We start from the raw sequence: 26731 nt of genomic DNA on the forward strand, positions 1-26731 counted from the left end.
AGGGTCAAGACTGATTTGCATATGGCCATGTCTGAACTGGGGTGGCGTAGTGGGCAAAAGAACGATGGATTTAACCCAGATCTCTTGACTGGGGGAGAATGTCTGCATTGTCAGCATTCCGTCCATCATTTGTTTGTTGTAACACATATACAGCACAGTCACAGCACGGGCAGTGGAATCTGCCCCCCCATGCAGAACAGTTCCAGCACCAGCCGCAGAAGCGGGCACTGACCACATATACAGCATGGGCCGCAGCAGCGGAATATGCCCACACATGCAGAACAGTTACAGCACAGGTAGCAGCAGCTGAATCTGCCCACCCATGCAGTACAGTTACAGCACCGGCTGCAGAAGCAGCCGCTGACCACATATACAGCACAGTTACAGCACGGGCAGTGGAATTTGCCCACACATGCAGAATAGTTACAGCACCGGCCGCAGAAGCAGACGCTGACCACATATACAGCACAGTTACATCACGGGCAGTGGAATCTTCCCACACATGCAGAACAGTTACAGCACCGTCCGCAGAAGCAGGTGCTGCCCATATATGCAGCACAGTTACTGCACGGGCAGTGGAATCTGCCCACACATGCAGAACAGTTACAGCACCGGCAGCAGAGGCAGACGCTGATCACATATACAGCACACTTACAGCACGGGCAGTGGAATCTGCCCACACATGCAGAACAGTTACAGCACCGGCCGCAGAGGCAGACGCTGACCACATATACAGCACACTTACAGCACGGGCAGTGGAATCTGCCCACACATGCAGAATAGTTACAGCACCGGCTGCAGAAGCAGACGCTGACCACATATACAGCACAGTCAGCGCACGGGCAGTGGAATCTGCCCACACATGCAGCACAGTTACAGCACAGGCAGCACCAGCTGAATATGCAAATGCATGCAGAACAGTTACAGCACCGGCCGCAGAAGCAGACGCTGACCACACATACAGCACAGTTACAGCACAGGCAGTGGAATCTGCCCACACATGCAGAATAGTTACAGCACCGGCTGCAGAAGCAGACGCTGACCATTTATACAGCACAGTGACAGCATGGCCGTGGAATCTGCCCACACATGCAGAACAGTTACAGCACCGGCCGCAGAGTTGAACGCTGACCACATATGCAGCACAGTCACAGCATGGGCAGTGGAATCTGCCCACACATGCAGAACAGTTACAGCACCAGCCGCAGAAGCGGGCACTGACCACATATACAGCATAGTCACAGCACAGGCAGTGGAATCTGCCCACACATGCAGAACAGTTACAGCACCGGCAGCAGAGGCAGACGCTGATCACATATACAGCACACTTACAGCACGGGCAGTGGAATCTGCCCACACATGCAGAATAGTTACAGCACCGGCTGCAGAAGCGGACGCTGACCACATATACAGCACAGTCAGCGCATGGGCAGTGGAATCTGCCCACACATGCAGAACAGTTACAGCACCGGCCGCAGAGGCAGACGCTGACCACATATACAGCACACTTACAGCACGTGCAGTGGAATCTGCCATTACATGCAGAACAGTTACAGCACCGGCCGCAGAGGTGAACGCTGACCACATATACAGCACAGTCACAGCACGGGCAGTGGAATCTGCCCACACATGCAGAACAGTTACAGCACCAGCCGCAGAAGCGGGCACTGACCACATATACAGCATGGGCTGCAGCAGCGGAATATGCCCACACATGCAGTACAGTTACAGCACCGGCTGCAGAAGCAGCCGCTGACCACATATACAGCACAGTTACAGCACGGGCAGTGGAATTTGCCCACACATGCAGAATAGTTACAGCACCGGCCGCAGAAGCAGACGCTGACCACATATACAGCACAGTTACATCAAAGGCAGTGGAATCTTCCCACACATGCAGAACAGTTACAGCACTGGCTGCAGAAGCAGACGCTGACCACATATACAGCACAGTTACAGCACGGCCGTGGAATCTGCCCACACATGCAGAACAGTTACAGCACCGGCCGCAGAGGCAGAAGCTGACCACATATACAGCACACTTACAGCACGGGCAGTGGAATCTGCCAACACATGCAGAACAGTTACAGCACCGGCCGCAGAGGTGAACACTGACCACATATGCAGCACAGTCACAGCACGGACAGTGGAATCTGCCCACACATGCAGAACATTTACAGCACCGGCCGCAAAAGCGGACACTGACCACACATACAGCATGGGCCGCAGCAGCAGAATATGTCCACACATGCAGCACAGTTACAGCACTGGCCACAGAAGCAGACGCTGACCACATTTACAGCACAGTTAAAGCACGGGCAGTGGAATCTGCCCACACATGCAGAACAGTTACAGCACCGGCCGCAAAAGCGGACACTGACCACATATACAGCACAGTCACAGCACGGGCAGTGGAATCTGCCCACACATGCAGAACAGTTATAGCACCAGCCGCAGAAGCGGGCACTGACCACATATACAGCACGGTCGGCAGCAGCGGAATATGCCCACACATGCAGAACAGTTACAGCACCGGCTGCAGAAGCAGCCGCTGACCACATATACAGCACAGTTACAGCACGGGCAGTGGAATTTGGCCACACATGCAGAATAGTTACAGCACCGGCCGCAGAAGCAGACGCTGACCACATATACAGCACAGTTACAGCACGGGCAGTGGAATCTTCCCACACATGCAGAACAGTTACAGCACCGTCCGCAGAAGCAGGTGCTGCCCATATATGCAGCACAGTTACTGCACGGGCAGTGGAATCTGCCCACACATGCAGAACAGTTACAGCACTGGCCGCAGAAGCAGACGCTGACCACATATGCAGCACACTTACAGCACGGGCAGTGGAATCTGCCCACACATGCAGAACAGTTACAGCACCGGCCGCAGAGGCAGACGCTGACCACATATACAGCACACTTACAGCACGGGCAGTGGAATCTGCCCACACATGCAGAACAGTTACAGCACCAGCCGCAGAAGGTGACACTGACCACATATACAGCACGGGCCGCAGCAGCGGAATATACCCACACATGCAGCACAGTTACAACACAGACAGCAGCAGCTGAATCTACCAATGCATGCAGTACAGTTACAGCACCGGCCGCAGAAGCAGACGCTGACCACATATACAGCACAGTTACAGCACCGGCCGCAGCAGCGGAATATGCCGAGCCATGCAGTACAGTTACAGCACAGACCGCTATAGCGGATGATGCCCAGACATGCAGTGTAGTAACAGCACAGGCAGCGGATGCTGCCCACACACTTAATACAGTTGCAGAACAAGCAGCAGCAGGGGAATCTGTCTACACAGTAATAGCACAGGCAGCAGAAGCCATTTCATTAAGTCAATAACTGAGAGGGCCCCAAAGAGAGGCCTGTTCATGGTTTAAGTGAGTTGCTAGAATATTGCAGACTCAACAAATTAAATGTCCTCAATTTCGACATGTGTTTATGTTGCTTAGAATAACGGGCGAGGGATGGGATTTTTACACTTGCTGCAGCATTTAGAATAAGATGGTGGCCAAAGACTTCCTTTACAAGGCAGGTGGCCTTGTTTTGTGACAGCAAGCGCCTTTCCCATTTCAGAAGTATTGCAGCAGAGCCCAAGGAGCGCTTCCTGGCTCCTAAACCATACATTGTACTGCATACAGAATACTTGTGTTTATGGGGGGGGATGCATATGGACCAGTGGCTAGAATGATGCTGACAGGCGGGTCCCCAACATCAAACTGAATGGCATAAAAGGATGGGGGGGATGTAGATGCTCAGATACAGAATAACTGTAATCGGCTTTAAGTAACTTAGTTGTGGCTCAGATTAATTGTGAACAAATGTGTACCGAATGCAAGACAAGTGATCTCAGCATCCGCTTCAATAAGCGCTTTGTTCGCTGAGTTCTTGATCAGTATTGTGCTAGTAGATTTGAAGTGGAATCCATACCATTTATTGTAAAACACCAATAATGGTATATCTGCAATGACTCCAGGGTTGAGCTTGGCTCTGTAAAGTCTCCCTGGAGTTGCCAGGTGTGTCTGGCTCCTGCCACACAAGGCAGTTCTTCTTTTCTCTGAAAAAGTCACAGTTTCCTTTTGGGCCTTTGGAAATCTAGCGAGTGTGGTCTCTATCATTTCAGGGAACACAACAAAGATATTCCATGCAGAACTAAAGCAACTACAACTGCTTTGTTGCAAAATGTTCTGACAGGACCTGATTACAACTTTGGTGGTGTGGCGGCGGGCCGCCATGGCAGCGCCCTGCTGCCCACCGCCAAAGAAGTCCGCACACAGGCCGCTGGATTATGAGTTGAAATCCGTGGACGGTCCTGTGGCGGTGGTCCCACTGCAGTCCCCTTGTAAGGCTCATAGTAGAGCCTTAGAAAGGCAGTACCATGGGACCGCCAAAGTGCGTTCCTGCACGGCATCGACTGAAGTCCATGCCGTGCAGGAACAGGGGTGCAGAAAGACAGGAGCTTGTGCCCCACTACATGCTCCCCAAGGCCCTGAGGCACCAGGGGTCCCTGTAGGGCCCCCTTAGTTTCTTCACTGCCCCACTTTTGATTGCAGGCTCACCGCCCTAAAAACCGCTGAGGTGCGAGAACTCGTAATATGCCAGGTGGTGGCGCAGTGGCCTGCCAGGATATTACAGCCTCTGATCAGAGATCCCCGATGGTAGCAGTGGGCCTTTGGTGGTCTGACTGCCAAAGTCATAATACAGCGGTTTGACCGCCACCGCGGATTTTGTGGTCCATGGGACTGGTAATAAACCCCAGAGGATATATGTAAAGTGCCTACATGAACTCGATCCATATGTGCACGAGACATTACTATCTAGATGCAGATGTTAGGGCCGACACAGCATTCGGTCAGGTGCTCTGGAGAATCTGTCCAGTTTATCTTTCTAATGGGCAGTTTCCTCTCTCTGCTATTTTCTGTGTCTCGTGTCGTCAGGGGGAGACACAATGAATGGAATAGACTTGTTAGTCTATTCAAAGTTTCTATCAAAAAGATCCCACAAAGCAGAAGAAATGTTACTTGTAAACCTAGTTCCACATCGTGGGTATCTTTGGTGAAGACACAAGTGATCCTCCCTCTTCTCAAGGTCCTTGCATTTAGCACGCTACCACTGATTGTACACAGTGTGGCTATTACACCCCTTGTGAAGGGAACTGGGCCTCTGTGGTAACTGAAAGGACAGGGCCTCCCCGTTCCCTGTCTGTGCTGCTCCTTATACTCAAATATAATAAATCCCACAAGTTAGAATATTTTTATAACATTGATAACGATGTGTTGAAAAGTGGCCATATATCAGTGTTTTCAGGTAGTAAAACATTTAGAAATGTAAGTCCTATAAGGCCATAAGGAGTTTTCCTACATTTCAAATTACGCAGTTCACCTGTTGAAAGTTTCTTTAGTGTGTTCTGGGATCCTCCAAGGAGGAGGGGACTTATTATTTACCACTTATGACTTCAAAAGATACTCAAAATATAAAACTAAGATAACAAGGCCCTCATTTATGAAAAGTGACGCATCGCTGCGAGAAAACAGCGATGCAACACTTTTCAGTGCGCCCTCCTTGCGACACCAATGATGTGTCATACTTACAGTACGATGCATCATGTCGCAAGGAGTTGCAGATACGTCAGTATTTCTGACGTATCTGTAGGTGCAAAAATGACGCATTGCTGGAGTGTGTCACAAAAGTGTCGCAACTCCAGCAATGGGTCATTACACATGGGCACGTCCCATGTGAAATGTGCCAGCGTCAGTCTTACGCCTGCCATGAGGCGGGTGAGATATTGACGCATTTGCGTCCTAGAAGTGGCGCAGTGAAATCTCATAGATTTCACTGCATCTCTTCTACGACCCTTTCTTGCGTCGAAACGCCCCCTCCATACATTATGCCTGGCGCAGGTATAATGTGGCGCAGGGGTTTACAAAGTGACGCATCTACATAGATGCGTCACTTTGTAAATATGACGCAACATGGCGCATTTTTTACACCGCTGGTGCGTCAAAAAATCGATGTACTGGCGGCGCAAAAGTGACACAAGGGCCCTTAAATAAGCCCCCAAGTATGTAGGTTTCCTTCTCCCTTGCTAACTATTAAAGAAAACAAGTCTTTACCGCATGATCTCTACCGCTGTCTAATAGGCGAATCTAAAGTCTTGTAACTGAATAGGTTGTTACTGTAACAATGAAATGAAAAAAGGCAAAAAGAATTGGGTGTAAATCACAGAGTAATGCTTTCAGTGGAGTAACTTAAAATGTTGGGGCCACCCTGCAGAATGTGATGAGGGGCACCCGGGAGTCCTGTCTCTCACAGATAACCATACAGTGGCGGCTGCCAGCTGAGAAAAGTGGTAATGTTGTATGGGGGAGACTACATTAAAATGAAAATTACCTGCTGCCTGGCCGCCATGGTGCTCTTCTGCTCCTGATCACTGGCTCCCAGACTCCCTTGCACCAATCCAGACGCTGCTCTCATGCTCGTAATACTATTACCTAGCATGAGAGAAGCGCTGGTATTCGGAGGAGCTGGGAGCCTGTGCCATCTGTTCCCCGTGCAATAACCTGGAGATATCTAAGTGCGCATGAAGGTTTGGCCATGCTAAAATAGCCGGCCAAACCGTCATGTGCACTTGCAGTGCCCACCACTCCATGCCGCTGTCAGAGGATGGCGTGCCCCCAAAACTCGGCTCTGGCTCTGGTATGAAAGATAAAATGCTAATAAAACTGCTTTATTAACATTTTTATCTGCTGACTGCGGCAGTGGGGCGATGCTCCTCCCCCATCACGGAGGAGCCGCGGCTCTATCCATAGGCTTTATACCGAAGGGTGACCCTCGGTGGGTGGGGGCTCCTTAAGCACAGGGGCTTTAGTGGTCTGTGTTACGCCCGAGTACAGCTATCATACAGTGGCCGGGTGGCGAGCAGATCACCAAGACTGTCATAGAAGATGCTCAGCGCACTAATGCTCACTTCTTTGTTACCATTAAAGGAGGCTACCAAGGAGACATTACCTGAGATGTTCTCACTGGCTTTGAAAAGCCTGCCAAAAGAAGCAAAGGTGGTTACAGGTTAGCACTGACCTGGTTATGCGGTAGTTGCTTGTCAAAGATACTGTATGGTTTCCAGAACTCTCACTCATGCCATAAACCTCTATAATAGGAAGATTCAGTCCCATGAAATACTCCAGGGTCTCCTTTGGGGTGATAGCACTTCCTGTGTAACGCAGGACACATCGGTCAAGGCCCACATCGGCCATCGAGAACCCAAGGAATCCAGAGCCATTACTGGAATAGAAAGATTTAGAAGATGGTTAGAAGTTGAACTAGCAGAAATAATAAGCCTTTGCAAATGCATTAGGTTGGACTTTATCCAAGCATCTCAGATAACCGTGATACTGGCAGAGATGGCTCTAAGCAGCAACTTCACTGTTTGAGTCGCACCTTACATTGTAGGACTTGCACTTTCTCTTTTTGTAAGGGCCACTTATCAAGAGTCAGAACTCTTTGGTTTGGCACAGGTGCTAGTGAGCTTCCCATCTGTGGGAGTAATGCTGAAGCCCCCCGGGAGCTTGCAGGACTCAAAAGCCTTCGCAATCTAGCTCAGTTTGTACCTGTGGCACAACCGTCCGTTGCACACGGGCTGTGAGCTGCCTCTCAGGCGTGGCTTGTGCTCTGCCTGAAAGGGTTCAATGAAACCTTTCTACAGGAGCTGCTGCCAACAAAATCATACATTTTGCATGTTTGCCCTTACATTATCCATATATAGAATGGTGTTCCTATCTCAAGTCAAGTCAAGAATAACTTGATTTCGGTTCAAGAGAACCATAAAACTTTGACAGGTAAAACGTATCACAATTTATAAAACAATCACAATAATACATTTAAAGAAGAAGCAATTCGTTGAATAGTACAATATAGAAATTCTATAAAATAATAATTTTAACGCGACAAGCTATTACCCAGTTTATCAAGATACAACCGAATAAAGTACGATAGTGTGAAATGAAACCATACTTTAACAACCTTTTTTACTCCTAACACTTTCTAATAGCCATCAAGACTTTTTTTGTAATTAGCTAATACAATGCAGATATCAGGGGTAGCCAAAGTGTGCAAAAAGTTCAAACCATCAATGTATGTGCCGGGGCACATTTTCCTTAATAGTGGGACTAAATTTTTTCCTCACCACTTTATATAAACTACAGAATATCATCCTGAGGGAAATTCTGTAGTTGAGAGGTAGAACCGGGACCTAAAGCAGTCTTTAACAGCGAGGGTATCAGGTCGCAGTTGGGTCCATCACCTATTTGGGTCCAAAAAGCATTACAATCTGCCTAGAAAATCCCGCGGCGGTCAGACTCTCTATGTGGGTTCCAGACCTCAACAGTGTCTGCCCAGTGGCTGCTGAAACACCATTTGACATCCATAAACGTTTCACTTTTTTAAAGGAACTGAACAGCTTCCGGGACACACAAACCAACATTCAAGTAAAACTCACCGTCACTGGTGAAGTGAAGAAAGCACCAGATTTGGTCAGGGAGAAAATCGCAGACAAGAAAGAATTTGGCCCACCTTATATAGCACCTGCACATTTTCCCGCTCGTTAAAGGAACCAGAACGATACTTCTTCTGCCCCTTGCTAGTTGCACAAACAAGAGATTTATCTCAATTGACTTAATCAAACCGCATTATGTGGCCAATTCTATACGGTATTTAAAAAAACAAGAGTGACCCATACGTCCATGCAAACTGGGTATTAAGCTGTAGCTTGCAACAAGTGTCCACATAGAACTCATTTAGAAAACAATCTCATTTTGTCACAAATTCTTATTCTGTGTTGGTTTAGTCAGGGAAAGAAAATGAAATAACAGTAAGGCAAGATATATCTGCCGCAAATTAATTTTAACAGCACAAATATAAATATTTACAAATTAAGGTGAGTAGGTACTCAATTCAGCCAAACTGAGTGATATATTTATTCATTAATTCATTCAATTAATAAAAAACACACATTTATTTTAATTATGACACAATGAATTCAGTGAATGTTGTTTTTAGAGAGAAGAATGACATATGATCCCCAAGTGAAGTGACCATATACATACGTGTAGTTTTGTGTGTGACATTGCAGAGACTTAAAATCTGGAAAGGGTTATTGGTATGTACAAGGATGTCCGAGTATTTTATTTTTAATCCCACGTCCACAAAAGAGCAACCAATTTGTTCTCTGGTACTTCCTTTATTACACTATCCTTAGGTGTTATCGACGACATTTTGACCCTACTTGAAATGAGAGTGTCTCTTCAGGACAGGAATACCCTGGGGACTATAAATGGATGAGGGCTACTGTGGTTAATTGGCTATGCTTTCCTAAGTAGGAGCTCTGCTTATGCTAATGTGCACAGAGCAAGTTCTCTTGACATCTACAATTTAATATGTAGATAATTCTCCTTTATGACAAGGTCTGGAAAATACCTGAGGGGAAGGAGGACAGAATTATCGTAAGGTTAATTACTCACAGTGGACTGTTATTGTATGGTTCAAGGTGACTTCCTTATTACAGAAACTCACCGTTCTATTAATGTCTGCCCAACATGAACCGATCCCTAAGTTCTGGTCATGTGAGGGCATGCAGTAAAACCCGTTAATCAGGCCGAATCTCTGAGTGGATCGTTATGCCTAAAAGAGAGACCGCAAGTGAGCAGATTTGCAAAGCTTGCCTGCATGGAAATTGTGGTCTATCAGCATCGTGTGGAGATTGCTCACTATAAATGATACACTGTCGATATTCAATTGCCGATCGGTTAGCTTGAACGGATATGCGTGACATTGGTACTGTCTTCTCAGTGCCACTCGGCGTTACAGCAGCAATGGCTGGTTTCGGAGTCAAGCTACATATGCTGACTTGAGGACTTGGCATGCGTCACTGTCACGTGATCATGTCCAATTGGGATATGGTGTCACTAGACCAGTAACCTGCTGGGTTCTTCTGTAGCAGTGGTGCGCATGTGCCGTGTCACTAGGTCCAGGAACATCCAACCTCTTTTAAAGATTGTTTCAATATAATTAAATTGACATTTATACAGTTGTTGTTAAGGCCTAAATATCTCTGCTGGTCAATGTTATTTATCACCATATTGTGTCAATTAAGTAACTTAATTAGTTTTGTCATCCTTAGGCCACGTGGGATTGTGTAGTTACCTGCCTCCTCTCACTATCATACAGGAACCTCCCAGCGAAGGTTTGTTCACTGATCAAGCCTCCTCTCCCCAGGAGGGGATAGCAGTAACCAAAAACGAAGTATCTCTTCTACCTGCTACATCAATAACTACAATACAATTAATTTGTATAGAAACACAGATTTCAATCCGGAATCCTGACACGAAAGCTGTTTACAATCAGTTTACCACAGATTACCATCTCCCAGTTCTACACAAGTTGCAGAGCTGCCAAAAATAGAATGAACTGCCTCTGGCTACTTCATCGACTTTGATGAGTTTTCCCCGGATTCATCTGATCTACCTGCACCTCCACCTCTACCATTTTGTATGAGGCTGTGTGTTTTCTACCTTTGGCTGAAGAAGATGTACTTTGTTCCACCATGGCTCTATCTTTGGATTACGATTTTGTTACTTTTCCAGGTCCTTTTGATGATTTTGTGACAGTCTTTCTCTTGCTCCTGAACTGACACTATCTACCTGAATGCTCTGCATTACAACTGGTAAACTTGGCTCTTACACCACATTCGTCATCACATAAAGTGCGGCAAGACCTGTCCCTTGTGAACATTTCATCTGTTCCAGTTCCTGATGGAGTTGTATGATGTAACAGAACGTTTACAGATACCATATGTAGGAGAGTAGGATCTGGTTCTTATGGTTATCCCCACTTTTTGCTGGTGTTCCACTGTTTTTAGACTTTAGTCTGGCTGGGGCCCTGCTATTCAGGACCCCAGCCTAGCTGCTTCCCCGCTAAACCGATTCCTAGTACCTTAGGTACACCACAGATTGGATTCTGGGGTGCACTTATAAGTCCCTAGTATATGGTATACTATGTACACAGGGCATAGGTATCCCAGAGGCCTACCAGGGGCTGCAGCATGTATTATGCCACCGCTGGGAAGCACTCCACAATGACACCACAGGTCTGCTACTGCAGCCTGGGTAAGGTGGTGCATGCACCCCTTACTGAGATATAGGTTTACTGTTTAAACCTATAATAACCGATAAAACCCCAACCGAAAGGAAAATAGCCATATAAACACTGAAAAAACACCTTAGCAACCACAAACTAAGTGCCATTCAAAGAAAGGAAAGGATGAGTGAAAGAGTCATTTTTATTTCTTCATGAAGTGGCCAATACAATGTAACTTTGTTATACAAGGCAGCAGCAAGAAAGACTGGGCTAATATTAAGCTGCTTGAGTTTTGTTGTTTAGGGATGTCACTAAACATTGTCTCTTCTTCCTTCCGCTTTTTACAGTTTTATGGTCTTTGGGCTAAAGATGCAGTGTTTTTAAAAACTGTAGAGAATCACGAAATATCTAAATCATATTTGATATTTTGGCTACATTTGATTTCACTGATAGGTAAAATGTCTGGTTTCATAAGAATCTTTCCCAATATGTACCATCACATTTACCCAGAGACAGAGAATGCGTGAAGTCCTTTGATACATCAGCCCCCGTTTCTAGCGAGTCTGTATTAATTGTAGGTGAATTGCCAAACACACCAGGCTTTAAACTTTCAATGCAAGGTGTAGTGACAGGTATATGTGAAAAGAATGCTGTCACCAAGCATCTGAGATAGTGGTAAAAACATGACACTAGACGCTGGTAAACATGGAACGAGGTGTCACTTGGAATGCTGCTGGACAAAGTTCCTACCAAGTTCAATAAAGATTGGAGTGATATTTTTGTATTTGCAGTAATTCAGCCATGCATATGAAAAATGTGTATGATGACCTGTCAAAATTGCTACCTGAGCTGAAGTGCTTCCCTGTAAGAGATCCTTGTCACTTGCTAGATGGTATGTTGAAAGCATCTTTACAATCTTCAGAGTTAATGAAGAATGGTATTGAGTTTGTAGTCTATTCTGGTACACTGTTTCATTATGCCCGGGAACTAAAATGCAAATATTTTCTGCTTTGTGTGGCATCAAAGAAAGAGTCATCCTAACTGTGTCATTTGGCCGGTGGTTCTCAGTCCTAGAGGCTGTGAATGCCATATTATCCATGTGGCGACCTTTTACGGAATTTTTGCTTAGTGATGACGCCAAATGCAAGAAATGTGATAATCTTTGGTCTCATATCTATAGTGATGTGAAAAAAGTACAGTCTACTGCATGCATTGGCTTTTACAGAAACACATGACTGCTGTAGTGGACGTAATCAAAATACTAGAGTCTGAAAACACCCTTGTCTACTTGGTGTAGATGTGAAACATCTCCTTGAGAGCAAGCTGGGCAACACTTTTAGTGACTTTGGCATTGCAACATGCTCCATGTTAAACGTCTTGCCACTTGGTAAGCTAAGAAATGTTGAGGAGCAATTCAGGAAATTTTAATTTACAGTCTATGGGAAATGGCTTGCAATGATGCATAGAAATGTCCCTTCACCAACCATGGCATTTGAAGTTAATGAGGCCTCAATGATGTACTCTGCACAAGTTCTAGATCCCTTCTGAATTTTCTCCAGACTTTGAAAAGTAATGCTTCATTAAAGACCGCTTCAGTAACTGAAGGCATATGTGCCCAATTCAATGCATACGTTGTAGAACATGTCCTAGAGTATCATAAAATTCAGGTGCACCAGTATTGGCATGGAAAGCTATGTCGTTGGCCACAGTTAGCAAACTGTGTACTGGCTGTTTTGGCATTGCCCGTCTCAAATGCCAATGTTGAGGAGACCTTTTTACAGATCAGTGCAGAAAGCAAGCAATAATTAAAAGCAAAACATTCCATAAACACCGGCAAAAACACTGTTTCTGTTGTTTTTAATGGTGTGAAAATGTGTATCCACTAATAACCACTCTTTTTTTAAGGAACTGAAAAAACCCCACCAGAATGTACCAAAAATGGAAACTGAAAACAGGAAAGCCTAACTATATCTCACCTATCACTGCACATATAAACCTAACAGTAACTGGTGTGGGAGTATGATCCCACCCTTCTAGAGGGAGAGACATGACAGCACTGGTATACTTGGTACCAGCTAACAGATCCCTGGCATCACAAAATGGATGCTGCCAGCCACAGACACAAGTCTGGCCTCCTGCAGCTGACTGAAACACCGGCATGGGAGTCCTGGACAATAGGTTTCCTGTCACAGGGAGGTGTTACCACCTCCCAGACAGGCCTTGGTGGATTAGGACTGGGTGGGAGCACTCCAGTAGTGCTTTGAAGTCTGCACTGGGGGCACATTTGGTGTCCCTGTGCATAGTCCAGCTCAAACCGGTTGCAGGGGCTACCAGCCCCTGCTCTGGCGTGAAACTGGACAAAGGAAATGGGTATAGCCACCCCTTTTTCCAAACCCTCCCATAGGTGGGTCCACAGAGTAAGTCCAACCTCTTCCTTTGGTATAAAGAAGGAACCCCTGACTAGAGGACTTTAGATTACACATGGACGAAACTCTGATACAGAAATCCCGGAACTTCGACGATCTACACGACTAGAAGACTGAAGAATTTCCCTTGGAGTAAAGGAGTTACTCCCCTGCTTGGCAGACACCAAAGACGCATCTCTCCGGTCTGCATCTCTGAAGTTCCCACCGGACTCCAAAGACTTTGCAACTCAGGAGGTAAGTTCCCACACTTCCCAGAGGCTGACCCTCGTGGGTACCGTGGAACCGGAACCCCTGGATACCGTGCACATTTGCAAGTGCATCAGCTTCTCGACGTCCTTTGAGGCTGTGCATTGGGTTACTTGTAGCCCAGACCCGGAGCACCTTTTCCACCAAAGCTTGCTGGCCTACACTCCACGAGTGTTTTGTGAGCCCGCCCTGTGTGTGTTTGCTTGAGGCTCATTCACGATCCCTGGTCCGTCACCTAGTGGGTCCCTGTGCAGGCAACTCTTACTTCAATTGGGCTTCCCTGGTTGCTCCAGACATGCCCTGACTCTCCATTACTTGTGGAGTCCCCAGGACCTTGCTGGTCTGCAGCAAAGCATCTTTACTCTTCCTGCATGGGTTGCTGTTACCAAGGCTTGTTGTGTCCAATCCGGGCACCGAAGCTGCAGCACTCGACATGTTATGTTATGTTATGTTAACCTCTTTTTATAACGCGCACGGCTACTAGAAAGTGTCCTGGTGCGAAAGCCAGCAGAAAGAGAGGAAGGGGAACAGGAAATAACAATAACAATAACTGTCCTTTGTGGGACAGCTCGAATCCAGCTCCTGTTTGTCCTCAATGATTCCTGGTCCTCGTGGCTGAAGAGTCAAGCTTCCCCTCTTCGCACCTGAAGCACCCGTCATCGGTGGGCATTCGTCTATCATGCCCGTGGTCACTGGCAAGTGACCCAGACTCTGTCCCCTCTGCTTTCAGGTTCTTCACATCTTCGATCCAGGCTTGGATCTCTTCGGACACTTCTCCTCTTCACGGCACCAGCACTTTTCAGTCTCTTGCCATTGAAAACGACAACGCGACCCAACACCATTTGACACCTATGCACCCGGCTTCCCTGGGTGAGGTAACACGAGTACTCCGGTGCTCCCGTGGGTGTTGGCCCTAGAACCATCTAAGTCCAAAAGGGTTTGTTCCTAGTCCACCTCTAAGTGTCCTTAAACTTTAAAATTCTAACCGTGACTTTCCTCATAGAAGCTCACACTGCACACGTCCCCCGTGGGACTCTGTGTCACTACCTTGGGTGGTTCCTTGGGGTCCCAGCGATTCTACAGGCTCTAGGCCTTGTGTCTAGTCAAGTCGTGGTTCTTATACCACTTTCTTAGTATATGGTTTGATCCACCCCTAGGGCCTAACGGGTATTGTGCTAATTTACTGTAATATTTGAAGTGTAACTTTTGTGCTTTTGCCTCTAGCCTCATAAAGAGACTAGAGGGGCGTGTTTAGTAATAAATACATATATTTTATATATATACCTGGTGTGGTCTCCTTTCATTTAGCCACTCAAGAGATTATAGACTGATAAAACAAGCTGCTTTACATTCCTTCAAGACTTAGCCTAAAGGCTGCTCTCCATAGCTACCACTAGGATAGCTTTCAATAAAGGTTTTCTTTAACCTATCATCAATAAGGGTTTGTTTGGAATGGTGCAAGGTGCCCACTATAACTAGTGAACAGCATATACCAGGCCAACTTCTCACATTGGTGGCAGCCGTGGGATTCAAGCTTGCCATTGTTTTACCAGATAATCTCAAGTGAGTGACCAACTGAAAACCACTAAAGCTAACTGAGGTACATATAATACAAGCTTAAACTACTGAACTTAGAGTTGTGTGTCAAGGGCTTAGCACACCCTTTCTACAACTCAAGATAGTTTAGTAGGCCACACTAGAGTAGGTAGTGCATACACCACACCTCACTAGTGATGTCTTCAAAACAGGAACCAGTGGGTCCCTGCCAGATATTGTGAATTAAAGAGAGAGACCCCTTTCAAAGCCAAAGGGATAGGGTACTCTAAACAAGTAAAATAGAAGTTCCCTCTGGAACAAATCTTAATAATATGCCACCATATAAAGACAAAGTGAGGGTGAACAACACATTTCAAGACCCAAACTCAAGGGTACAAGATCAATTATTTACACAAGAACTAAACATATATTTAAAAAAAGTAATTCTTTAATTAAAATTGCATAAAAATCAATAAATTCCCACAGAATCAATTATCTCCTAATACATTCACTCTATTCAATATGAGCTGATCACATTAACATATAGGACACAATGTTTTTTACAAAGACATAAGCATCAATACATAAACACAAAAGAGAAAACACATTCACAGACTACTATCGTTAGTCTTTCTATAAACACATCATCTATAACCATGAATAAATGGTCTGTTTCAAGCTAAGCTTTGTGCTTTGTGTTTATATGGTGGCATATTATTAAGATTTGTTCCAGAGGGAACTTATATTTTACTTGGTCCCTGCCAGAAGCCAGTGGGCTTCAAGCCTCCAAGTATGACAAAGCCCCATTCTTGGAATTGAAAGCATTGTGTAGTACTAGGAAGTTGAAACAGGAAAAAGTGCAAACACCCAACGCCTCATAGAGGTACTGCTGTTGGATGCACTCAGAAAGACCTCAGGGTCTAAAGGGGTAGGCAGAGTGGGTGGGGCAGCAGATGAGGAAGGGCCCACGGGTGAAGATACCCATGACCTAACCTCTGAAGTTGGCCAGGAAGATGACAATGACCTTAACCTGGATAATGCAACTCCTCCAGAAGATGAGGAAGATGGCCACAATGGCCCTCTCTTTACTCCACCTGGAAGAGTTGGGAGTGTGCCTAGAAGGTCCAGATCTCCTTCTCAGGAGTCTAACAATTCTGACACCTCCATAGGGACCTCTGTTTCCTCTCATAGGAGGGAATCCTCTCATGAGAGGAAAGAGAGACAGCTCAAGTATGAGGATGCTCAGCTTAGGATCAGAAGAGAGTAGATAGCCCTAGAAAGGGAGGCCCTAGAGCTTCATAGAGCTAGAAAAAAATTGGGACTAGAGTTCCATGGTGGCAGCAACATCCCTATTGTTAGGGAGAGGTCTCATGACCATAGAAACCTAAACAAGATTGTCCCTCCCTACCAGAGTGGGGATGACATCCACAAATGGATGACTGCACTAGAAAGGGCCTGCACCAGAGGGTCCCCCAGGAGCAGTGGGCAGCAATCTTGTGGCTCTCCTTTGCAGACAAATGCAGAGGTAAGCTCCTCACTGTAAGAGAAGAGAATGCTGATGATTACCAAAGCTTGAAGAGTGCACTGATTGATGGGTTTGGCCTAACCACCGAACAATATAGGTTAAAGTTCAGAGATACCCAAAAGCGACAGAATCAAGACTGGGTGGACTTTGTAGATTGTGCTACTAAGGCTCTTGAGGGCTGGTTACTTGGCAGTAAGGTGTGTGATTTCAAAGGATTGTACAACTTAATTATGAGGGAGCAGATCCTTAATAATTGTCAAAATCAGCTGTTGCATCAATACCTGGTGGACTCTGATCTGACCTCTCCCCAAGAATTGGGGAAGAAGGCAGACAAATGGGTCCGAACCAGGGTGAAGCATAAGGTTCAGAACCAAGGTGGTGACCCAAAGAAGGAAAATTCAAAGAACTCTGACAAGGGTGGGGAAAAGGGTAAAGACCAGAAGTCTTCTCAAGGTCCCCAAAATCTGAATCTGGGGGGGAGTCCCAATCTAACAAAGGTAAAGGGTAAAAGAAACTATGGTGTAAAATCTGTAAGCAGAAAACCCATTGGACTAGTGACTGTACAAAGTCCAAAGACTCAACTCCAGCCACTATTGCTCCTAAGGCAACTGTTCCCCCTAGTGCAGCTACAATTGGTGGTACTCAGAATAAGGTTGTAGTAGGGTTAACCCTGGGTTCTGAGATGGACTCTGGCCTAGTCAGAGTTCCAACTCAGGCTGTCCTAATCTGTGATGGAGGCATGGTTCTGTCCCCCTTTGTGAGTCCCAGTAACTTGGGAAAATACAGACAGCAGCCTTTGATAAACGGAAAAGAGGCTTTGGCATTCAGGGACACAGGAGCAAGTGTCACAATGTTGACAAAAGATCTTGTGGCTCCTGAGCAGATTATACTTTATGAAATGCACCAAGTGACCAATGCTAGCAGTGTCAGGACAGACCATTCCTTGGCAGTTGTTAATTTCTCCTGAGGAAGGGTAACTGGCCTCAAAAAGGTTGTGGTAAGTGCAGACCTCCCAGATGAATGCTTGCTTGGCAATGAACTAGAAACGTCAGCTTGGGCAGAAGTGGAGCTCAGGACACATGCAGAAATGCTAGGAATCCCTGCAAATGTATTTGCTGTGACCAGGTCACAGGCCAAAATGTCAAACACTGAGCAGGCCCTGGATTCAGGAAGAATGGACCAGGTGCCTCCCAAGAGGAGGAGCAGTAGGGTTAAGGCAGTGCCTTCCCCCCTGACTCAGAATACAGATCAGCCTCCTGAGGGAGAGGATCTTGGACCTGAAGAAGGAACTGTCCCACAGGAGCTTGAGCCTGATCAGGTTGAGTTCTTGCGGACAGGGGGCCCTTCCAGGGCAGATCTGAGCCAGGAGCAGCTGAGCTGCCCCTCTCTTGAACCCCTCAGAAAACAAGCTGCTGATGAGGCTGCTGGGAATGCTAGTGGGTCCCATAAAGTATATTCGGATGATGAACTCCTATATTCAGAGAGTAGAGACCCCAAGTGTGGTGCTTCCAGGAGGTTGGTAATACCTTTGAAGTTTAGAGGCTTCCTATTGACACTAGCCCATGATATTCCCCTAGCAGGACACCTGGGCCAAAACAAGACTTGGGACAGAATTGTTTCTCACTTTCATTGGCCCCACATGTCTGAAGACATCAAGGAGTTTTGTCGCTCCTGTGTTACTTGTCAAGCCAGTGGGAAGGCAGGTGGAACCACAAAGGCCCCCCTGATACCACTACCTGTGGTGGGGGTTCCCTGTGAGAGGGTTGGTATTGATATAGTAGGTCCCACTGATCCTCAGGCAGCATCTGGGCACAGATGTATCCTGGTGGTGGTGGACCATGCCACTAGGTACCCATAAGCCATTCCACTTACGACCACCACAGCACCTGGGGTGGCAAGGGCCCTCTTGGGAGTATTCTCAAGGGTGGGTTTTCCTAAGGAGGTAGTATCTAACAGGGATGCAAACTTCATGTCTAGTTACTTGACTGCAATGTGGAAGGAGTGTGGAGGGAATTATAAATTCACCACACCCTATCACCCACAATGCAATGGTTTAGTTGAAAGATTTAACAAAACCTTAAAGGGCATGATCAAAGGTCTCACAGAGAAGCTTAGGCGCAGATGGGACATCCTTTTGCCCTGCCTTTTATTTGCCTAAAGGTAGTGAGGTTCTGTAGCGATCCGAACCCGTGAATTCAGTATCGTAGTACCGACACGATTTTGGTACCAATGAACCACAAATGATCCATTATATACATGACAGTGTTTTCGCTGCGCAACTAGCATGAATTCACTGGAAAATAGGGCATTCTTTCATAAAAGTCATGGCATCCATTTTAGTTACGGCATCCATTTTGTTTCTTGCCCTCACATAGTCAATGAACGGACGATGACCCCGGCAGAGTCACCTTGTTAAGGACACGTAAGCTCGAGCCCCGAGAGAGGCTGACGCTACATGACTAGGCAGAATCAAGCTGCCTCCCCTGCCTGAGGCCAGTCCTGCTATACTGGTTCTCGTGTCCGTTGTCCTGACTGAAAGGCCGAAGACGGTAGCCATGCCCGTTTATGATCCATAAACACCTCTTATCCTACATTTCAATCCTTTGCACCTGGCTCTACTCCTTACCTTCTGGGCTTTTACAATGGAGAGGTTACGATTTTTATGATGGGGAGAATCGGGCAAAGAATGGAAAACTGTCGAGAGGACCTGATCGAATACCGAAAACCTGCGACTAATTATTGTTTGATGTCAAATTTACTGTTTGTTTGGGATACCGGGTTGGGCATGAGAAATATTCGTGTAATGTAGCCTAAAGACATTTTTCGTGTATTTAAAGAGTAACCCACTTAATGCAATTTGAACAGTCTCGTAGATTCTGCCTCTGTGTGGTTCCTATGATTTCTGTGTCCCTGCAGTAAATAAACCTTGGTCTTTGACGCCGCCATCGAGAAGCCCGTGTCTCTGTTTATTTGTGCACCGGGACAGGAGGAACTCAGGGGTCTTCGGGTGTTGTTTCCCTGACACCTCTGGACTCTTAAAAGTCCAGAACCTCAAATTGGCGCCCAACGTGGGGCGACGTCATCCGGTACCGGTCCAAAGCCTGAAAAGTTCGAGAAGTTTCGTGTGAAGATTCCGGAGGGAGGTACCCCGCTTCATCGATCCCTGCATGTCGTAAAAGTGGCCCGACGATCTCTTCCACGAGGGTTCCCGTTCCCAGACGGCTACAGAGGACCGCTGCCTTGACTGTCGCCCTGTCTTGGACCCGAGGTGCAGACCTTAGTACGGCGAGACGTAGACGGGTTCTCCTTGGTGATGTCTTCCACATTTCAGTTAAGTATTAAGTGGGCTACGCTCAGTTTGGTTGTTCCTTGTTGCTTTGGTTTGATTCGTAGATTATCATTGGTTGCTCTTGTTTAGATAATCTTTGTTTTGGTATTGGTTCATTTTGGTAGGCCTAAGTTCTCTGCGCATTTTGGTTGGAATTTGTCTTTGTTGTCATGACTACCAGTAGTAACTGTTTTTTGTCCTGGTTACGTTGCAACGGGGATTCCCGGTTGGAGGATTCGTGTTTGGTCCCTCCGATTGGAACTCCTACATATGAGCTCTATTGTAAACATGGTGTTGGTCCTATTGCGTATAATGAAGTATGGGTCCGTTATACCAAAAAAGATGGTGTCCTTAGTTGGCCGCCGCATGGTAGTTTCGAAACGGAAATACTAGACAATCTAGAAATGAAGTTGTTCAAGAAAAAAGCCCGGCCGGCAATGTTTGATTCTTTTCGCGTATGGCGCAAAGAAGCCAAACAGAGAGAAATTAGGAAAACGAAGAAAGAACAGAAAGAGAAAGGGTTGACTTTAATGGAGTCTGCTAGGCAGCTGCATGTCAACGAGACTGAGAAAGCAATGGAGATGGCGAATAGAAAACATAATTTGGCAATTGATAAATGTTACCCTGTATTGCCATCATGTCCTATTAAGCCGATGGAGGATCATGAAAAGGATCCTCTGTTGTCTTACCTGTTGAATTCACCCCCACCGTATGCACAGGGTATTATAGTACCACAGTTGCTACCTGTTGTACAGCCAGCTGCTGGTCAGCCTGGAATAGTTGCTCCACTTCCTTTGATTCCAGCTCCTATCCTTCCCGTGGTTAATGTTCCTTCGGCACCCCCTCTTCCTGGGGCGCCCGTTTCGCCTTTGCCTGTCGTTTCGCAAACTGCTTTACCTGCTACTCCTACCCTTACTATTTCATCTGCTTCATCTGTTTTGTCCCCGAACCCTGTGAACATTCTGACTCCGCTTTCCGTTCGTCGGAAAATAACCGACTCTGTAACTAATATCTTAACTCCTCTCTACAGGTCTTTAATTGAGACCCCCGTTTCTGACTCTATACAGAGACGTAGCCAGTTTCCTGGTCCCCAGGAACGAGACACGTTAGATTCGACAGCTCTTAGGTGGATGTCGAAAGCTGCGAAGTATGATGCACGAAGAGTGTTAGATACCTTTATGCAATGGAATGAGCCAACCCAACGTTATGTTTTTGACGTGATGTGTTCTCTTGTGCGTGAAGAATGGGAAGATGATGATTTAGACTCCGTCCCCTCTGACCTGATAAATATTCAACAGAAATTTGCCGCAGGAATGGTGATAGGTCCAGAAGTAAGGGGAGCGATAGAACTGATTTTAGCTTATAGGGATGAGTCCCCTCTTCGAGCGACAAGAGACCCTGATGGTTCACCGATTGCTACTAGGAAACGACGAGGGCAATATCCAATGAGGGAAGTTCCACCGATATGGCGTGATGCAGTTCAAGCTGATGGGAACTTGGGTATTTTAGCTGCTCCGGCACATTTCCAGAGAGTGTGGATACACATCCCTTGGAAACGGGCCGAAGTATTAGCCGTAAAACAAGCGTTACCGGACCCGCGTAAAAATCCTGCTGGTTATTACAAAGAGTTAACGCAAACAGTTCAAGCGTGTGTCATGAATTTAGCAGATATTGAAATGCTATTTGGTAATGTGGTGCCACAGCCTATATGGGCTAAAATTCGGCAAGAGAACCACCCAGTCGCCTTAGGAGGTGACTGGGCAGCTATTATAGCGGCAGATCCGCAACAAGTTGGCGGTGCCAAACCTGAACCTCTGATTGCTGCTTTACCTGGCAGAATAATTACTCTAATGAAAACGCTGATGCCAGCGTTACGAGTCAATTGGGATAAATTATCGGCATGCAAGCAAAAGAAGGACGAAAGCGTCTCTGACTTCTTTACTAGATTTGAAGAGACCTTCGTAGACCACAGTGGGCAAGATATGAGTACTGAGGGAGGCCAGAGATTGTTTGTCGACAAATTCGTGTTTAATTTACTACCTGAGCTTAGTAACAAGTTAAAGGATTCTGAAAGTGCATGGGCAGTGTCGACAACAGCACAGATACTTGCAACTGCTCAGTATTACGAGAACAGAGAGAAGGAAGAGAAGGAAAAGTCAGAAAAGAAAACAAAAGATTTAAAGACTAAAGTTCTTTTGCAACAGGCGTATCCGCCTCGTTCGAATCAGTCAGATTCACAGCAGCGACCCCAGTTTCAGCCACAACCACAATTCCAGCAAGGGACGGCCCAAGGATTTAATTATAGTTTTCCGCGACAACAGTTAGCATGGAATCAGTGTGCATATTGTAAAAAGGAGGGTCATTATAAGAATGAATGTCCAGTACTGCACCCACAAACTAGTGGTGTCCCAGCTCAGAGAGGTAATGTTGGGTTTTTGCAAGCTCCTAGAGGTAGAGGACGTGGTACGATGACACCACAGGCTGATCGCCAATCGAATTATTTCGATCAGCGAAATGCACAATCTGCGCAAACAGGTAGATCTCCACAGTACCATGTTGAAGATTCCTATGATCATAATGAGGAGATTCAAAGAAGCGAGCACTAGGACAGCCGCAGGCAAAGAGAGGGAGTAGTGTCAGTTCCAGTTGATCAGAGTGGACCTTATGTCGCAGTAGTTACCTCAGGCGTGGTCGAACCGTTTCTGTTGGATACTGGTGCGGCAAAAAGTTCAATTATGCATGCGAAACTCCCTGGCGCACCTTTGTCTGGCTTAACGAACACTTCGGTAGGATTCTCAGGCGCCCCTGTTCACAATCCTGTTTCTAGTCCTTTGTCAATATCTGTTGGGCCATGCGAACTAGAAGCACCCCTTATCTTAACAACCGGTTGTAATGAGAATCTGCTTGGTTTAGATCTGTTGAAACGCCTGCACGCGACACTGTACTGTTCTCCTTCAGGAGTACAGCTCACATTAGGCAAAAGAGTCATCTCTCCAATGTATATGTCGATGGATAAGCTCCCACCGGAGCTGCGTTCTCTTCCTGATACTCTTTGGGCGACTGGTCCTAATGATGTAGGCCTCTTGGAAATTCCCCCTTATGTGGTAAGTCTGAAAGCTAATGTTAAATTCCCACGAATCCCACAGTATCGGAATTCGAATGAAGGTGAACGAGCACTCTTATTGATTGTGAAAGACTTAATACAGAAAGATGTGATTGAGGAAACTAGAGGGAACGTCTGCAATAGTCCTGTTCTGCCGATTTTGAAACGTACTGACCCTTCCAAACCTCCAATTTACAGATTTGTGATTGACCTCAGAGAAGTTAACAAAATAGTAATTCCACAGTTTCCTGTAGTCCCAGATATCACCGCATTACTGACGTTGATTCCTGCCTCAGCTTCATGGTTTACAGTGATCGACTTGAAAAATGCCTTTTTCAGCATTCCCATAGCCGAGGAAAGTAGAGACATTTTTGGTTTCTCCTTAGGAGGTCGCAGCTTCAGGTTCAAACGCGCTCCACAAGGTTATTGTGAAAGCCCTTCAATTTACAGCCAAGCATTGAAGAGTCAATTAGATGCTCTTGTACTACCTCATGGTGTTGCTCTGATTCAATACGTAGACGATCTTTTACTGGCTGCTGATGACAAGGAAACTTGCAAAGCAGCTACAATTTCTTTATTACGTCATTTGTCAGACTTACATCACAAGGTGTCACCTTCTAAACTGCAATATTGTTGCCAAGAAGTTACCTACTTAGGTCATCTTTTGTCAAAGGAGGGAAGAAGGTTGACCCCAGAGAGAATCAAAGCAATTTCACAGATGACTGTACCAAACACACAAAGAGAAGTGCGTGCGTTTTTGGGTATTACGTCATACTGTAGGCAATGGATCCCAAATTTTTCTCTCATGGCGAAACCATTGGTAGTCCTGACTGGAAAAGGTGTTCCAAGCCCTTTGCCATGGTCTGATGAATGTCAACAGAGCTTCTCTGACTTACGTGATGCGCTGTGTTCAGCTCCTGTGTTGGGTACTCCTGACTACAGTAAGCCATTTACTCTATATGTCCATGAAAGAGAAGGTTGTGCATTGAGTGTATTAACGCAACAATTTGGTGACAAACAGCGGTCTTGTGCATATTTCTCATCCACATTAGATCCGGTAGCCAGAGCGTTGCCAAGTTGTTTGAGAGCTACAGCAGCAGCTGCAGTGTCTATTCGACAGTCTGCTGGACTAGTCATGAACAACATGTTAGTAGTCATGGTTCCACATGCTGTGGATACACTCATGAATCAAACGAAAACTCAGCACCTCACCAGTGCTAGACTATCAGGCTATGAGCTGACGCTTTTGGCAAGTCATATTCAGATCAAGCGATGCAACATATTGAATCCAGCAACACTGTTGCCGACTACTCAGGAGTCGAGTGATTCAGAGCCCCATGATTGTTGTTTCAGAACTGAGGAAGAAACAAAAGGTAGGATTGATTTAAAAGACACTCCGTTACTAGATCCAGACGGCACTTTATATGTCGATGGATCTTGTTATAAGCTACAGAATGGTGATGTGACGGCCGCGTATGCAGTTACGACTTTGAGTACGATTGTTGAGACTGCAAGAATAAGTCAGAATTCTGCCCAAGCTGCAGAATTAATTGCACTAACAAGAGCGTGTGTTTTAGCTGAGGGAAAGAGAGTGAATGTGTTTACTGATAGCCAATACGCCTTCGGCGTTGCCCACAATTTTGGGCGTCTCTGGAGAGAAAGAGGTTTTCTCACATCCCATGGGACTAAGATCCAACATGGGCAGTTAGTCAGCGATCTATTGGAATCCCTGACTCTACCGAATGAAGTTGCAATTGTGAAGTGCAGTGCACATCGGAAGATTACGGATGATGTTGGCCGTGGAAATGCGTTTGCTGATGAGGTCGCCAAAGAGACGGCCAAGAACATGACGAGCCGAATGTATGTTGCAACGTCTGCAAGATGGATTGCGGAATCAGGAATGTGTGAGAATACGATTGAAAGTGTGAAGGCAATCCAGAATGAAGCAACTAAAAATGAGAAGAATGAATGGAAGGAGAAAACGGGTAAAATGGATTCAAGTGGATGTTGGGTTGATTTGTCTGAGCAGCAGCGTTGGATGTTACCTGATGCGTATGTACTTGCAGTAGTCACGATGGCGCATGGAGCGGCGCACATCAGTTCGAAAGGGATCTGTAAAATGTTAGCTCCAGTATGGAAGAACGATGGAATTACTAAATGTGCAGAAAGAGTGGTGAAAAATTGTATGGTATGCCTGATGCATAATCCTGGCAAGGGAACCCCAACCCCAACTGGCCATTTTGCTCCCCCTTCTTGTCCCTTTGAAGTGATTCAGTTGGATTATATCCACATGGATAGATGTACCAATCTCAAATACGTCCTAGTGGTAGTCTGTGCCTTCTCAAGATGGATTGAGGCATATCCGTTAAAGGATAACACTGCTATGTCCACTGCCAAAATCCTCCTAAAAGAATACTTCCCCAGGTATGGTATGCCACGGATTGTTTGGTCGGACAATGGAAGTGAGTTTGTAGGGAAAGTTATGAAGAGTGTGTGTGCGGGTCTGGGTATTAATCAAAAATACCACAGTGCGAATCACCCACAATCAGCGGGTTTGGTTGAAGGGTACAATGGCACCCTGAAGCTGAAACTTGCGAAAATTCAAGCTTCCACTGGTCTCTCTTGGCCAGACGCACTGCCTTTAGCTTTACTGTCCACCAGAGCGACCGTACACTCTCGAGTAGGGCTTAGCCCATATGAGATTGTGTTCGGCCGCCCTGCTAATGTTTGGGGAGTCCCTAGGCCAAAGGAATTCAAACAGATTGAATACCCAATGTTGATTGATTACCTTCATGATCTGACTGCTAAATTGAGCCTTATTCATCAACAGGTATTCGAATCCTTGCCTAAACTGCCGGAGAGTCCAGGCCACACGTTGAAACCAGGCGACCAAGTGGTAGTTCGGAACTTTGAACGCACTCGGAACCTCCAGCCAAGATTCGTGGGTCCGTTCCAGGTCCTCCTCACAACAAGAACTGCAGTACGCCTAGCTGGAAGGAAAAACTGGGTGCACGCCAGCCATACGAAGCGTGTCCCCCTTCCACTCCCCTATGATAACTGGGTTAGACAGGGAATTGGTATATCTGAGACAGAACCTGTTCCTAGGCACATCCCTTTCAGTGATGCAGAGTACATAACGGACCACCCACGAACGGAAACACAGAACTTTGACACCCCAGCAGGAACCACTCCTTTGAATCCCGAACCAAGTACTGTACAAAGTGAACATTTGTCACCTGTGGAGTCGAACATTTCTACACCTGTAGACCAGCTATTTCAAGACCAGACAAGACCCGGAAAGTGCAGATATAATCTACGTTCTCATGTTATGAACTAATGACATTACATAATTACCATTCTGTTTGAAAACTGTTTTGATCTTACTGCATTCCATTCAGTCAGGAAG

General features: G+C 46.1%; 1 protein-coding gene across 2 annotated transcripts in view; it reads right to left on the reverse strand.

Annotated features, from left to right (window-relative positions):
- Nucleotides 1-26731, reverse strand: part of LOC146863657 (long-chain-fatty-acid--CoA ligase ACSBG2-like) — a 540015-nt gene that overhangs the window by 187633 nt on the left and 325651 nt on the right. For both annotated transcript variants that reach the window (XM_085627749.1, XM_085627750.1), the window contains one exon: nt 7109-7312. In XM_085627749.1, coding sequence (XP_085483875.1) covers nt 7109-7312 — 204 coding nt within the window. The remainder of the gene's footprint in view (nt 1-7108; nt 7313-26731) is intronic.

The sequence above is a fragment of the Triturus cristatus genome, chromosome 2_1, assembly GCF_964204655.1.
Source record: "Triturus cristatus chromosome 2_1, aTriCri1.1, whole genome shotgun sequence".
Lineage (NCBI taxonomy): Eukaryota > Metazoa > Chordata > Amphibia > Caudata > Salamandridae > Triturus > Triturus cristatus.